A 16,466-nucleotide genomic window follows, 5' to 3' on the forward strand; every position below is an offset into this window, starting at 1 on the left:
CCGTCATTCGCAAATTGTTTTATTTAATAATTTAAAAACTAAGCCTCGTAGACAATTTTGGTAAAGGGAAAATCATCTTAGAATAGACTCGACAATTTATTTCTTTAAGGACAAACGTTTGTTCTGAATCACCCTGTATATATATATATATATATATATATATATTGTGACGTGACACTTGACGGTCCGTCACAAGGATCGCGGGATCTGACCGAGAATAGTCGTGGGCCCTCGTTCTCCCCGGATTTAGGGAGAGAGCGGCTATTGGAGGCGACATTAAACTCGCCTCCCTTGCGTAAAAATTTATTTATTAGCGTGATAAGATTAGGTTTAAGCGCGGACGTGATGGGAAACGCTGGCGGGATCTCATCCGGTGGCTCAACTTGAGGAAGAAGTCCAGGATACAAGGAAACGGGCGAGCGGAGGCGCCGACTAAAAGGAACACGCCAAGCTAAGTATTATTATTTAATTTCGTCAATAATAAAGTCCACTTAAGACTACTGCTGCCGCCCCTGTAAACATTCACATGCCCAGCAGGTACGGGGAACAATTGCGGGGAAGGCCAATCAGCGGATAAAAACTAACACTGAGACCCCGAGTCGGAGTCATCTCGGCCGGAACAGCGCTAAAGAAGAACATTATGAATAACGGCGAGTGGCTGCCGAAAATATCCCTCCTGACGGGCCTCGACGAGAGGAATTATGGAAAATAAAAGAGAAAACGGGGTGCGACAGGCACATGTACAGCCCTGAAGGCCGCAGGATTAAATGGGCCACACGACGATCCTGAGGGTTGCGGAAGCGCCACAGGTGGCCTAGTTACGCATTAATTTACTGGCGTGATTCCGACGGGCCTTCCGCTCGCCACTGTTCGGCGGACCGGCGAAGGGAACGACGGCCCAGAAATATCGATCCGAGAGGTAGATGCCGAGAGCACGGAGAACCGCAAGGAGTCACCGGTGAGACAAGCGTCGACCCCATCTGGCCGTCTTTGTTAAATAATTCAGGTAGAATTAGCTTGAACAATGTCGGTGCCGCGTAGCTGCCGTCATTAAATTCATTGTGAGATTCTTTTTCTTGCGTCTTTGATATTTGCGTCTTAAAGTACGACGGCCGGCCGGAAGACTTTGTTCGAGCTTTCGTAAAATTAAGTGCCCTCTCTCCCAGTTGCGCGCCGACAGTCACTTTAAGTGTTTGTTGTACAATTATTATTGCTAACTGTAAATTTTTGTCTGTTAAAAGTACTGTAACCGAGCTCACACACATAAGGCGATCTCGATATTCGATAGCTGGCAATTGCGTTGCAGCGTCGACTCGCATTCCGTGTATTATATCATAGAGAGTAATTGTTCGCGTTTGATTTAGTGTGTCTTTTATTAATTAATCGAGTCGTATTTAAATTCTTTTCGTTAACGTGTAACATACCGGTAATTGATAATCAAATTCATTGTGTAAAGAATTCACTCATTCTGCGTCCAGCTATTTATTCTAATCTTATAATTCGCTCTCTTTCTTTCACGTAGGGTAAATAACATTAACCGGGCGAATAGCGCGGTAATTATTATCAAAGATTTGTTTAAATTCCTAGCTGTCGAGACTCCAACAAGCCTCGCATAGCGCGGAATTCCAAAAACTCTCTCAACGCTTTTTGTCAACGCTTGGCGTGTGTTACCGCGATACTTGTGTCCGCACACCGGCCCGTTGCTGCCGGTGATAAAATAAAACCAATTGTATAAACTTTTTCTCGAACCGCCCGCGTAGGCCTGTTATCAAACATTAATGTTCTTAATTATCCATGCCAAATATACTACCATTTTTGTCATTTTAATAACTTGTGTTATTTCTAGCGACCTTGCATTCTCGATCCTCCCTAATTAATTAAGAATTAAACGGACCGCCCCTCTACCAATTTTGATACGGGGCTAGCCGAGTGTCCGTCGCGATAGCTTTGAGATTCTTTCGCTTTCTTTTAAGTGTCGCATATCGTCAAAAGACTTTATCAGAGCGGTGCGTAATCCCGCACCTGGCGCCCATGCAAATTTAAAGTTGAAGTTTTGAAGAGAAATCACGCCGAAGGTGTGCCGTGGGCCAAAATCACCGGCCACAACTATCAGCCCAATACAAAAAAAAAATTAAACGGTCACATATATATATATATATATATATATATATATATATATATATATATACAGGGTGACCCATTTTAACTTAGGCAGCCAAATAACTCGAAAAATAAGCAAGATAGAGAAAAATGTTTTAGACAAAAGTTGTATGGTTTCGAGGGGGCCATAAGATGGTATCATTGGTTTGACCTTGAAGAGTCATTTGAAGGTCACGTGAAGGTCACTTCAATTTTTTTAAATGGAACATCCTATATATTTTTGTACATTCTTGTAGCTCATCTCGAGAGCTTTCCAAAACACTATAATTAAGTACCTTTCCGTTAAGTACTTTTTGAGTTATGATGCTTGAAATAATTTCTTAATTTTACATAAACCGTAAAATATCTTGTAAAATATTCATTTTTCGATTATCTTACCTTAATACTTTTATGTACAAAATAATGAGAGGAATCAATTGGTGTAAAGAAAACACATAGTTGTTTTTAAGAAAAAATATGGAATTGTTAATTGCAAATTACATATTTTTTCTTCGAAACAACTATGTGTTTTCTTTACACCAATTGATTCCTCTCATTATTTTGTACATAAAACTATTAAGGTAAGGTAATCGAAAAATGAATATTTTACAAGATATTTTACGGTTTATGTAAAATTAAGAAATTATTTCAAGCCTCATAACTCAAAAAGTACTTAACGAAAATGTACTTAATTATAGTGTTTTGGAAAGCTCTCGAGATGAGCTACAAGAATGTACAAAAATATATAGGGTATTCCATTTAAAAAAATTGAAGTGACCTTCACGTGACCTTCAAATGACTCTTCAAGGTCAAACCAATGATACCATCTTATGGCCCCCTCGAAACCATACAACTTTTGTCTAAAACATTTTTCTCTATCTTGCTTATTTTTCGAGTTATTTGGCTGCCTAAGTTAAAATGGGTCACCCTGTATATTGTGACGTGACACTTGGCGGTCCGTCACAAGGATCGCGAGATCCGACCGAGAATGAATTTGGGCCCTCGTTCTTCCCTAATTTAGGGAGAGAGCGGCTATTGGAGGCGAGATTATACTCGCCTCCCGTGCGTACAAATTTATTTGTTAGCGTTAAGATTAGGCTTAAGAGCGGGCACGATGGGAAACGCTGACGGGATCTCATCCGGTGGCTCAAAGTTGAGGAAGAAGTACAGGATACAAGGAAACGGGCGAGCGGAGGCGCCGACTAAAAGGAACACGCCAAGCTAAGTATTATTATTTAATTGCGTCAATAATAAAGTCCACTTAAGACTACCGCTGCCGTCCTGTAAACATTCACATGCCCAGCAGGTACGGGGAACAATTGAGGGGAAGGCCAACCAGCGGACGAAAACTGACACTGAGACCCCGAGTCGGAGTCATCTCGGCCGGAACAGCGCTAAAGAAGAACATTCTAAATAACGGCGAGTGGCTGCCGAAAGTATCCCTCCTGACGGGCCTCGACGAGAGGAATTATGGAAAATAAAAGAGGAAACGGGGTGCGACAAGCACATGTACAGCCCTGAAGGCCGCAGGATTAAATGGGCCACACGACGATCCTGAGGGTTGCGGAAGCGCCACAGGTGGCCTAGTTACGCATTAATTTGCTAGCGTGATTCCGACGGGCCTTCCGCTCGCCACTGTTCGGCGGACCGGCGAAGGGAACGACGGCCCAAAATTACCGATCCGACGCGTGGATGCCGAGAGCACGGAGAACCGCAAGGAGTCACCGGTGAGACAAGCGTCGACCCCATCTGGCCGTCTTTGTTAAATAATTCAGGTAGAATTAGCTCGAACAATGTCGGTGCCGTATAGCTGTCGTCATTAAATTTAATGTGAAATTCCTTTTCTGCGTTCTCGATATTTGCGTCTTAGAGTACGACGGCCGGCCGAAAGACTTTGTTCGGGCTTTCGTAAAATTAAGTGCCCTCTCTCCCAGTTGCGCGCCGACAGTCACTGTAAATGTTTATTTGTACAATTATTACTGTTAGCTGTAAAACTTTGTCTGTTAAAAGTACTGTAACCGAGCTCACACACAAAGGCGATTGCGATATCCAATAACCGACAAATACGTCGCGGCATCGGCTCGCATATTTCCGAGGCTCAAGTCATTTGATACTTTATTGTTATTGATAGTTTTTCGTGTCTCGATTCAACCGTTCCTGTTGGATACGTTACTAGTCGCTAAATTTTTTTGTTGGAGCCGCAGATCTGTATAATCGGTTCGCATCTATATTCGCTTCTGTTAACTGCGTGTGCGGCGGGTAGATCCATTATTATAATTAATTATTTCTATTCGCGAAAGACGGATGTCATTAAAGGAGTCGACACCGCGGTGCTCATTATTAAAAGTTATTTGGGGATTCGTAGCTGCCGAAACTCTAACAAGTCTCGTTTAGCGCGGAATTCCGGGACTTTTCTTGTATGCTTTTTTTTCTGCCGCGTGACATATGATACCGCGGTGATCGCGCTCGAATGCCGGCCCGTCGCTGCCGGCTAATAATCGGATAATCAATATTATAAAACCGCTTTGCATCTACACGAATCTGTCTGTCATTAAAATTTATTCATATGTTAAATATATTAATTCTTGTTATTATAATATTATGTTTTATTTGCAGCCACCTTGTATTCTCGATCCTTCCCTGTGAACTGTTAACACGGACTCCCCCCCTCTGCCAATTTCGAGACGGGGCTAGTCGAGCGTCCGTCGTGATTTTTCTGAGAATTTTGCATTCTTTGTGTACTGCCGATACGGTAAATTTTACAGAGCGGTGCGGATTACCGCACCTGGCGCCCATATATTTGATTTTGGAGAGAAACGTTTTTTTTTTGTTATGTAAGGAGATCGCGCCGAAGGTGTGCCGTGGGCCAAAAACACCGGCCACGTAAAATCATTAGCCCTTAAAGAATCAACGGTCACAATATATATACAGATTGTCCCATTTTAACTTGGAGAGTAAAATATCTCAAAAACTAAGCCCAGCAAACAAAAATGTTTCAGACAAAAGTTGTATGGTATCGAGGGGCCCATAAGATGTACCATTGGTTTGACCTTGAAGAGTCATTCGAAGGTCACGTGAAGGTCACTTCAATTTTTTTAAATGGAACACCCTATATATTTTTACACATTCTTGTAGCTTATCTCGAGAGCTTTCCAAAACACTATAATTAAGTTAGTTTTCATTAAGTACTTTCCGAGTTATGAGGCTTGAAATCATTTCTTAATTTTACATAAACCGTAAAATATCTTGTAAAATATTCATTATTCGATTATCTTACCTTAATGCTTTTATGTACAAAATAATGAATCAATTGGTGTAAAGAAAACACATAGTTGTTTTTAAGAAAAAATATGGAATTGTTAATTGCAAATTACATATTTTTTCTTCGAAACAATTATGGTTTATGTAAAATTAAAATATTATTTTAAGCTTTATAACTCGAAAAGCACTCAATGAAAAAATACTTTATTATAGTGTTTTGGAAAGCTCTCGAGAGCTAAGCTATAAGAATGTGTAATAAAAATAGGGGGTCCCATTTAAAAATTTCAAGTTGACCTTGAAATGATCTCTAAATTTGACCCCTAGGTCAAAGTCAAGGTCACCATCAACTGCCCTATTTTGAGCCCTACAACTTTTGTAGGAAACATTATTCTCTAAAATGCTTTATTTTCGAAATGTTTGGCCGTTTCGGAACTTTTGGGACACTGTAGATTCTCTAAAGTTGTAGGCACTATTAATGAAACGCATAACCATTCCTCAATCAAAAGAAGATGCTAATAGTTATATAAACAGAAAATAAAGGTAGGTATTGTGTACTGTTATGAGTAAGAATAAAAATATGATTTATCATATAAAGCTTGATGTATTTTAATTAAATAATTAGCAAACTATTGTACATAATAAATTGCGTCTTTTTTAGGTAATATGTGTGGAATCGAAAATAAAAGGGAACACGATTTAAGACTGATACGTCCGTTTATTCCGTACAAAATTGAAAGAATACCGCGATGCTACCGCGTGCCTCTCGACTTGCGTCCCGTCTAATTACTACTTCTTCTTCACCCCCTTTGCTGGCGCCACGCTCGGTTTTCCAGCGTCGTGGTCGGAGTCCCGGAGCGCGGAATTCGATCTCTCGTTCCCACACTCGACCATTCTATTATGAGCATCGTCCTCGATGTCTCCGATGCTGTGGTCGTCATCATCTTCCATAGGAAGGTCAACATCGTAGTCCCATCCTCGATGTTGCGGCCAGGGTTTTAGATGGTCGGCCGAAGTGTTCGTGCGTTTGGGCCCATCGTGTACGCCCATTGCCTCGACGATGTATCTCTCGTGCCTCAGTTCCTTCACTAAACGATAAGGACCCAAAAATTTTGGATGTACTTTAAGACGGGAGTGGCTCATTGGCGCACAGTACAATTGGACACCGTGCTATTAGACACATAAGATTGCGCACCGTTCGATTGGACACGTTACATTTGCCCACCGTTCAATTGGACACAGTTCTTTTGCGCACCGTTCAATTGGACACGTTACATTTGCCCACCGTTCAATTGGACGCAGTTCTTATGCGCACAGTTCTTTTGCGCACAGTTCTTTTGCGCACATTACTTTTGCCCACATTACTTTTGCGCACATTACTTTTGCCCACAGTTTAATTGCGCACATATACTTTTCCATGAGAAGGGAGGTTCCACATGGGTTTGCAACGGGGTGGGGAAGCGGAGGGCGGGGGGCGGGTGTGCAGCTGTGCGTGTACTTTGTAACGCAAATTGGGATTCCACATGGGTTTATAAAACTGTGGGCAAAAGTAATGTGGGCAAAAGTAATGTGCGCAAAAGTAATGTGGGCAAAAGTAATGTGCGCAAAAGAACTGTGGGCAAAAGAACTGTGCGCAAAAGAACTGTGCGCAAAAGAACTGTGCGCAAAAGAACTGTGCGCAAAAGAACTGTGTCCAATTGAACGGTGTGCAATTGCAACGTGTCCAATTGTACTGTGCGCAAATGAAGGCTTCTCGTTTATGTACAATGTAATCAGTTGCAAAAAAAATTAAACATTTACTTAACGGAATTTGATAGAGAACCATTATTAGGCCGAGAGTGGATTAGGCAATTGAAATGTCAGCGCGGGGTGCCAAATTTTCTTAGATGTAATTTATTAGAAAAAAACTAATAGTACGACACGGAATATTTCAAATCAATTACAATTTATTTTGCGTGAATACGATAAATTATGTGAACCTACTTTAGCAAAGATTACGGGCATACAGGCGAGGCTTACGATGAAGCCGAATGCAACCCCGGTATTTTTAAAAGCGCGACCCGTACCGTTCAAATTAATTCCAGTATTAGAAAAAGAATTAGAGGAACTAGTCCTAGCGAGGATTTTTACAAAAATTGAAAACTCGGAATGGGCTACGCCTAGTGTTCCAGTACTGAAAGCTAGTGGTACTATTCGAATTTGTGGTGATTATAAATCTACGATTAATCCGAAGTTGATAATTGACGAACATCCACTACCTACTATCAATGAACTTTTTACTAAGTTAGCAGGAGGCATTAAATTTTCAAAAATCGACTTACGACAAGCATATTTACAATTAAAAATACATCCGGAAGACAGCAAATTACTTACTTTAAATACCCATAAAGGATTTTACGCAGTTAATAGGTTAATGTATGGAATCGCGTCGGTTCTAGCGATTTGGCAAAGAACATTGGAGCAAATATTGCAGGACATTCTAGGCGTTGCTATTTTCCTTGATGATATAGTAATTACAGCTCCTTCAGATTGTGAACATTTACGTAGATTACATACGGTATTGAATAGATTGCATAAACATAATGTTCGAATTAATTTAGAGAAATCTTCTTTTTTTTAAACATGAAGTACAATATTGCGGTTACGTGTTACGAGACGATGGAATACATAAAGAACCATCAAAATGAAGGCAATCAATAATATACCTCGTCCCCAAAACATTTCTGATATTTGCGCTTTCGTAGGAATGGTTAATTATTATAGTAGATTTATAAAAAATTTAAGTTCTATTTTACAACCATTAAATAAATTATTAATAAATTATTACATAAAAACACTCGTTTTTTGTGGTCGAAAGAACAAGAAATAGCTTTTAATAGGGAAAAAAGCATTTACAAGCGATCAAGTGTTGGCTCACTTTGATTCAAAATTACCTATTGTTCTCGCGACGGATGCTTTTTTTTTTTCTTTTTGCTAACCCTGGGGAAATGCTTTATGCATACCCCCGCACCCTCGGGGGAGGGGCGGGGGTTATGCGGGACTCCCGGCCATAAACGCCGGTTTACCCGCTAAAACCCCAGAGATGGCCTTCCGCGCGTCTGGAGGGGCAGGCGGGGACCCGGGACTGGCTGATGCAATTCATCGGCATCCCCGACTGGTCTCCCCTCCGCGCTTAGGACCCGGCAGCCTTTTTGGTGCTGACCGCCGGGTCTCCATCCCGGGGGAGGGCGTAGTCCTCCCCCTCCTTCCTAACTGTGGAGGGATGGGGCCATACCATCCTCCCACCTTCCTCGTGGACCCGCCTGGTCGCCTCGGGCCCCCGCCCTCGGCGACCGGGTCCAGAGGGAATCGCACAGCGGGGCGTCCGCGGACGCCCCCCGTGCATTCCAGGGGGGGTACTCGATCCCCCCCTTCAACTGCTAACTCCGCCTCGAAGGATGCTAGCGCTTACGGGGTAGGAGCAATACTTTCACATACATATCCAGATGTATCGGAAAGAATAATCCAATACGCATCGCAGACTTTATCAGAAACTCAACGAAAATACGCACAAATAGATAAAGAAGCATAATAATTGGAATAAAGAAAGTATAATAATTGGAGTATAATAATTGGAATTAAGAAATTTTACCAATATCTTTATGGTAATAAATTTACATTAGTCACGGATCATCGACCATTGGTACATATTTTGTCTCCACATAAAAGTTTACCGGTTTATAGCGCAATGAGAACGCAACATTACGCGATTTTCTTGCAGGGTTTTAATTATACTATTCGTTATAAAAAATCAGAATCATGCGAATGCAGATTGCTTATCAAGGCTACCATTAAAAGAACATATTAAAGATATGGATGTAGTGGATGCTTTCGAATTAGATACGCTAAAAACATTACCGGTTAATGCTAAATGCATAGAGTTACATACACAAAAGGATTTGGAATTACAAAATCTTCTACATGCGTTACAATCCGGCTCTCTGGCACCTAGCGCTGACAGGTTCAATTTAGAGCAATCAGAATTTACTTTACAAAGCGGCGTTTTATTTCGAGGCCATCGGGTCGTTATACCAAAATCCTTGCGTAAGAGAATATTAGATGAATTACATACTAGCATTTTGGTATTAACAAAATGAAGGGAATTGCAAGAAGTTATTGCTGGTGGTCGGGAATTGACAATGACATTAAGACATTAGTTGAGAATTGCCATGTAATTCACAAACATGTAATACTTTTAAAAATAATTCGCCGAAAGTTGAACAGCACATTTGGGAAACCATCAACTGCATCCATGCATCGGGTCCATGCAGACTTTGCAGGACCTTTCTTCGGGCATTGGTTTTTTATTGTAGTTGATGCCTTTTTGAAATGGCCAGAAGTAAGAATAATTAAAAATTTAGTTACGAAAACAGTTATAAATGAATATAGAGATATCTTCACAAAGTATGGTATTCCGCGAATATTTGTAACCGATAACGGTAGGACATTTACATCTACAGAGTTTAAATCATTCTTAAAACAGAATGGGGTACAATTTAAGTATACTGTGCCTTACAATCCAGCCACTAATGGTCAAGCAGAACGTTTCGTTCAAACTCTAAAAAACGCATTGCGATGCATGAATGCAAATACGATTAATATTCACGAAAAACTTTGTAAAATGCTATTGCATTATCGGATTGCGCCTCATGCAATAACTAAGAAATCTCCAGCAGAATTATTCTTGGGAAGGAAGTTACGTACAAGACTTGACTTGTTATTTCCGATTCGATAGAAGGATAAGGCTTCAATCTCTTATCAATGCGATAGCAGAAGTTCTAAAATAGGGGAGCGAGTATCTTGTAGAAATTATGTAGATAAAGATAAGTGGAAATTTGGTAAGATCAGGAATCGTTGCGGGAAATTACATTACTTAGTTACGCTTGATGACGGACGAACCTGGCGTAAGTATGTTAACCAAATGCGTTTGATTGGGCAGGCTCCGAATCAGAATATGGATTGGGATCACGGTCCCGTGGATGATCTAATCGTTCGAACCGATTCGGACGTATCAGTTAAGCGATTCTGTAATTCGTTAAAATAAATAACGACAACCATCGATAAATATTCGTAAACGAATTTCGTAGCTTGTTCTAACGACAGTCTAGGGAAAATAGTATTCTGTAAATCACGCTAACGATTGCTTATCGTTGCATAAAACAATAACGTTGCAATAACGGTGGGTCTGTTCTCATGAAAATCTGATTCTCAACCAATGAGAATTAAAGGTTTAAAAATTCTCGTGTACATGTAGTGACATGAGTAAAGTGATGAGATAAGGTCGTATTATGACAGGTGTTGTGTTATTTGAAAAAATTGAGGACTAACTTATAAATTTATATATAAACATGTGAGTGTATTATTATTACTTATTATTGAATAAATGTGCGAATATATTATTATTACTAATTAATGAATAATAATAATGCTTATGAAATATAACCTAAAATTAGATAATTGATGTTTGCCTTTATAAATATAATATACATATATATGTTTTGTATGTAGGGAAATACCAGCAAAGAAAATAAGACAAGGAAGAGCAAACAAGCAACAAACCGAAGCGATGGTTGATTATTTAATTGCACATCTCCATGTAGCGAGTGGGAAATTCATCTCATTACATGGGAAAGAAAACTTACAAGGAAGCTGGGAAGAGCTTGCTGCTCAACTTAATGCAATGTCAAAATATGGAAAAATTAAAGATGTGACTTCGTGGAAAACTGTAATGTAATATAACAATATAATCTTGATAAACAGAATCTTGATTAAAATATATATTTTTTTCTGTTGTAGACTTGGAGAGATAATAAAACTAAAACTACAGAGAAGATTGTGAAAGCAGCTTCGTGCAGCTCGTGCAAAAACAGGAAATGAGGCAATCGATATCCAATTAACGGAATTAGATAAGAAAATTATTGGAATCTTGGGTTATGATTATGCCGAAGGACTCAGTGAGTGTCCGGATAGTTTTCCAGAAGAGCAGGTACTACTGTAATTTATTTTTCGGTTAATATGTTTTATATAATTTGTATATATTTTATGGATTGTGATGCAACTTTCTATGTAATTAAATTCGTTATTATAACAGACGAATGCAGTGGAATTATTAGTTGCTGGTGATAAGTCAATTTTAAACGCAGCACCAGTGCCTCTGTCTTGTCGATCACCGTCTAGAAATTCTGATGTAGATTTTTTGGAGGAGAATGTAAACAATATGCCTAACACAGCAGATCTCAACACAAACATTATTGGTCAGTAATTGTTCTTAATATTTTTTAAATGATGCACTTGTTTATTAGTTTCTCTAAAAAATATCTCTGTTATAATTATTAATAAAATACAATATAATAATACAATCTCAAATAAAATAATGTTTTAAATACATAATATTGATATTAAATTTTTTATGTTATCTAGAGAATAATGACGCAGAACCGATCACACATGTAATAGAAGAAGGAAATATAATTACGGAACTTCCAATCTCCTTGCCATCATCATCGAGTAGAACAGAAACAAGGCAGGCAACAAATTGGAGGCAGCAGAAAAGTGAGCACAAATATTAAGCATAAATAAATAAAATAAATAAAATAGATAATATAGTTTTAAATGTACGTGTTAATGTATACATATTCTTTCAAATTAAAGGAACGAACATGAAGCGACTCGGAAATCAGTTTTTAGAAGCCCGGGACACATTCGCAAAAATAGAAGAACAGAATAGCAAAGTCATGGAAGTGAGTAATATATTAGGAATCTGAAAGTTGTCTTTTTTGTAAATAAAATTGATAGAGATACTATACTAAAATTGAAGCACACCCCAAGTAAAATTTCGAACTTATAATTTTATTTTTTTTATTTTTCAGATTTTTGCACACAGTGTTAAACAGCAGGCCGATGCAACATCTAAGCTTGCAGATGTAACTATGATTATGGCTGAAACTGATAATCGAAGAAACGATATTTTGACTAAAATGACAGAAAACGAGAAGGAGAGAAATATTATTCTGTTAAATCTCACTAAAATTTTAGAAATCTTTGCTAAGAACTTTCAACCTTAAGTCTGAAAATACCTTTTGTCTGAAACATCTTTTTCAAAAATTAAAAATAAGAAAGTTATTTGGGGTGGGACATTAAAATGGGACACCCTGTATATACAGGGTGATTCTAAATAACTTTATGCTTTTGCAAAAACATAATCTTGACCGAATTCTAAGACGATTTTTCCTTTGGCAAAATTTCGTCCGAAGCTTAGTTTTTGAATTATTAAAGGAAGTAGTTAACGTATGACGGGTCGAATACAAGAGGCAGGCAAGGGTGGCGCGATTCACCGTCAGACGCGGGTGCTTACGCGGGGCGCCTGCTGCGATCAGCTGGTCGCTATACACATACAGACACACATGCGAACACATACATTCTCTCTCTGTCTGTCTGTCTGTCTCTTTCTCTCTCTCTCTCCCCCCCCCCCTCTCTCGCTCATTCGCTCACTCAACTGTTTTTTTTTTTTTTTACGAGAGAGGGGAAAATGCATTTTATGCATACCCACCGGTCGATCCAGTGAGTTATGTGGGACTCGAGTACCAAGTCGAATTACCAACTCGGTACTCCATACCCACTAAAAACCCCTCTCTTTTCACGAATTTCCTTTGACACACTGTCCCTCTGACTTCCCGAGATCTGTTTTCACATAACGTCAAAAAATAGTTATTATTACCTTGTTCGATGACTTTTGATGTATTGCTGTAATTGCTTGAAGGTAGAGATGGGCGATTATAATCGATTGTAACAGTAATCGATTATTTTTTCGTTAGAATCGATTATTTTTATCCGATTGTTTTGGACATCGATTAATCGATTAATCGATTTTTATTTTTTGCCCATCGGCCGCGGCGACGTCTGGCTGGCGTCGTGCTACGTAACCTAATATATCACCAGAAATACATTGGTCACATTGAATATTGAATTATTTTGCCATGTTGGCAATGGGCCTGTTCTTTTTAGCTGCACAGCTGCACTAGTGCAATTAGTTATGGCGTTTTCGAATAGTCGGGTCAAACCCGACTATTCGAAAACGCCATTAGAGTGAAAGAAAGTATGTTTGTCTCTTTCCAACTTATTGCACTAGTACAGCAGTGCAGCTAAAAAGAACAGACCCAATTTCTTTAATCAACGATTAAGTTAAAGTTAATCAGAGTTTGGTTTGAAGTGGTCCTGAGCACGTGAAATTTTATCATAAATGATTGTAATTATCATAAATATCAACGTGTAGCATTCGAAACTCGAAAGGTAAGGATCTCAGAAATATAATAATTAAGAATTTCCTTGTACAATACAAATAAATGACGGCATATGAACTCAAGCAAATTCTAACCTCTCACTAGACATTTTTACTGATTACGACGTCTGCAAGAGTTCGGAATTTGAGATGGATTCTATAGCGTCCTCAAGTTCATTTAATGCAAACACCGAACAAGCCGAAGTTACATATCCATTTTGTTTGGTTCTTGACCTTGATGTCGGAAAATCTCGGTATGTTAGTCGAGTTATTACATTATAACTTATAACCGATCTATTTTTCGATTTAAAATGAGATTTATTTATATGATACATTCTACAAAAGTAATTGTGTTATTGACATTCCAGTCCTGAATTGGGCAATATTTTTATTTACGTATTTATTATTGGATCCTTACAGGAAATCTACGAAAGATACAGGCAAAGCTACAAAAAGCGAAGTATGGCAGAACTATACAAAGATAGATTGTACATCGGCACGGTGCAATATTTGTCTGAAAATGATCAAGCACAAAGGCAACACAACCAATATGATGCAACACCTAAGGCACTCTCATTCGATGCATGTACCATGTGCAAATCCTTTGAAACGTGCTAAGTGTACAGAGGGAAATTACTTTTTAGAAGATATTGACGATCCACCACTAAAAATCCAACGTCTGCCAAAAGTACAAACGCAGACGAAATCGGAGAAATCGGAAAAAATTGACAAAGCGTTCCAGAGAATGAGCTCATTTGAAAGTAAGGTTATTTGTATATATAATCAGATACATTTATAATTGTGCGCTCCATGTTCTTTAAGAAGATTGCAACCTTTTAAAATGTTCGACAATGTATATACTCTGCCTTTTTCTTTATACATTGTATTTAGATTGCATTTATCTACTTTCTACTTATTTTTACTTATAATAATTATATGTTGTAGGTGGAAGTTCATCTGCTACCAAGATAACTAACGCGATTCTTTTCATGATCGCCGCGGACAACTGTCCTCTATCGACCGTGGAAAACAAAGGATTCAGAGTGCTCATGAAGACAGCGGCCCCGCTCTATAAAGTTCCAAATCGAAAATCCATCACAAAAGAAATAGAGTTAAAATACCACGAGATGAAAAACGTGTTTCGGAAAAATCTTGCTGCCGGCACTACTCACACGTTAACATGCGACATATGGACAGATACAAGTAATCAAAGTTATCTTGGAATTACCGATCATTACTTGACAACAGAGCTCGAGATAAAGAACGGTTGTTTGGGTGTATTACCACTGAGCGAGCGTCACACCGCGGATTATATATCGCAAAATTTACGGGATTGTCTCCAATCGTTCGGTATAGAAACATCCCATGTTACAGCGATAGTTACCGATTGCGGCGCGAACATTAAAAAGGCAGTGATCGACACATTTGGTGCTTCGAAGCACATACCGTGTTTCGCGCATGTCCTATCGCACGTGGTACCGAGCATCATGAAAACTCTACCGGAAGTCGAGAATATGTTTACTCGCGTACGTAGCATAGTGACGATAACAAAAAGAAGCGTCGTTGCGACCGATGAATTGAAGCGGCTTCAAATTTGTAACGGGAAGACAGAGGGCACGGCTTTGAAGTTAAAGCAAGATGTACCTACGCGTTGGAACTCGTTATTTTATATGATCGAAAGGTTCCTTGAACTCCGCGAATATATTTATCCGGTTCTTATGAAATGCCCGACTGCCCCAGAAATGTTAACGCGGGAGCAAATCCAAGTTCTTGAAGATTGCGTACTAGTTTTACGACCGATTGAAAATGTTATTGCCGAAATTAGCGGCAAAACGTATCCAACAGGCAGTATGACTATTCCAATAATTCGATGCATGGAGAATGCGTTGAACCGCTGCATACCCGTGACGAAAATTGGAGAAAATATGAAAATGAAAATCATAGCTAAAATTCAGGAAAAGTTTGAGGGAATTGAGACGTGCAAATTATTGGCAATGTCGACAATTCTTGATCCGCGTTTCAAAAAAATCCATTTTCGATCTGCAATGACGGCAGTAATGGCTATTGCGGATATAAATAAAGCAATGAAATTGGCTAACTCTGCTCCCGAGATAAGCGTTGCGCCGACTTCGAAATCTTTGGAAAGCTCTACTGGACAAAGCATATGGGAGTTTCACGACAATTTGATTGCCAACAATATGCAGTCAAACAGCGATCCTTCAGAACTTCATCTTGAATTGCGTCAGTATCTTAACCAGCCCGTTATTCCGAGACAAGCAAATCCAATTGAATATTGGCACAGTGTAAAAAACGCGTTTCCGACACTGTATGTTTTAGCCGCTAAGCACTTAAATATCGTCGCCACCTCAGTACCATCGGAGCGTTTGTTTTCGAAGGCTGGGGCACTGAAAACAGAACGGCGCAACAGATTGTCGGGTAAGCGACTGAATATGCTGCTATTCCTAGGATCATTATCCGAAAAAGACTGGGGGTTTACATAATTATGATACACAAAATAAGTTGTTTAGACTTAAAATTGGGATTTGGGATCCTCAACTTTTTAAGTATAAGCAACCTATTTTGCCTACCATAAGATGGAAATTGCCTATAAACTTGAATGGAAATAAATGATTGTATTTCCATTTTCCATTTAATCTGTCTTCTAATTCTTTTCCATATTTTCCTTTTATTTATTTTGAGACGCTGAGGTACAGTATGCTTTACTCAATTATATGTGTTTGTTTAAATTTGT

General features: G+C 39.1%; 1 protein-coding gene across 1 annotated transcript; it reads left to right on the plus strand.

Moving 5' to 3' along the window:
• Nucleotides 1-13,864: 13,864 nt before the first annotated feature.
• Nucleotides 13,865-16,021, plus strand: LOC145974233 (E3 SUMO-protein ligase ZBED1-like). Its single transcript, XM_083104038.1, has 4 exons — nt 13,865-13,968; nt 14,135-14,475; nt 14,660-15,955; nt 16,017-16,021. The coding sequence occupies exons 1-4, from the start codon at nt 13,865-13,867 to the stop codon at nt 16,019-16,021; spliced, it is 1,746 nt and encodes a 581-aa protein (XP_082960164.1).
• The last annotated feature ends 445 nt before the right edge of the window (nt 16,022-16,466 follow it).

This window comes from Camponotus vicinus, unplaced genomic scaffold (assembly GCF_025532165.1).
Source record: "Camponotus vicinus isolate PSW18456_S1 unplaced genomic scaffold, iyCamVici1.0 SCAF_7, whole genome shotgun sequence".
NCBI lineage: Eukaryota > Metazoa > Arthropoda > Insecta > Hymenoptera > Formicidae > Camponotus > Camponotus vicinus.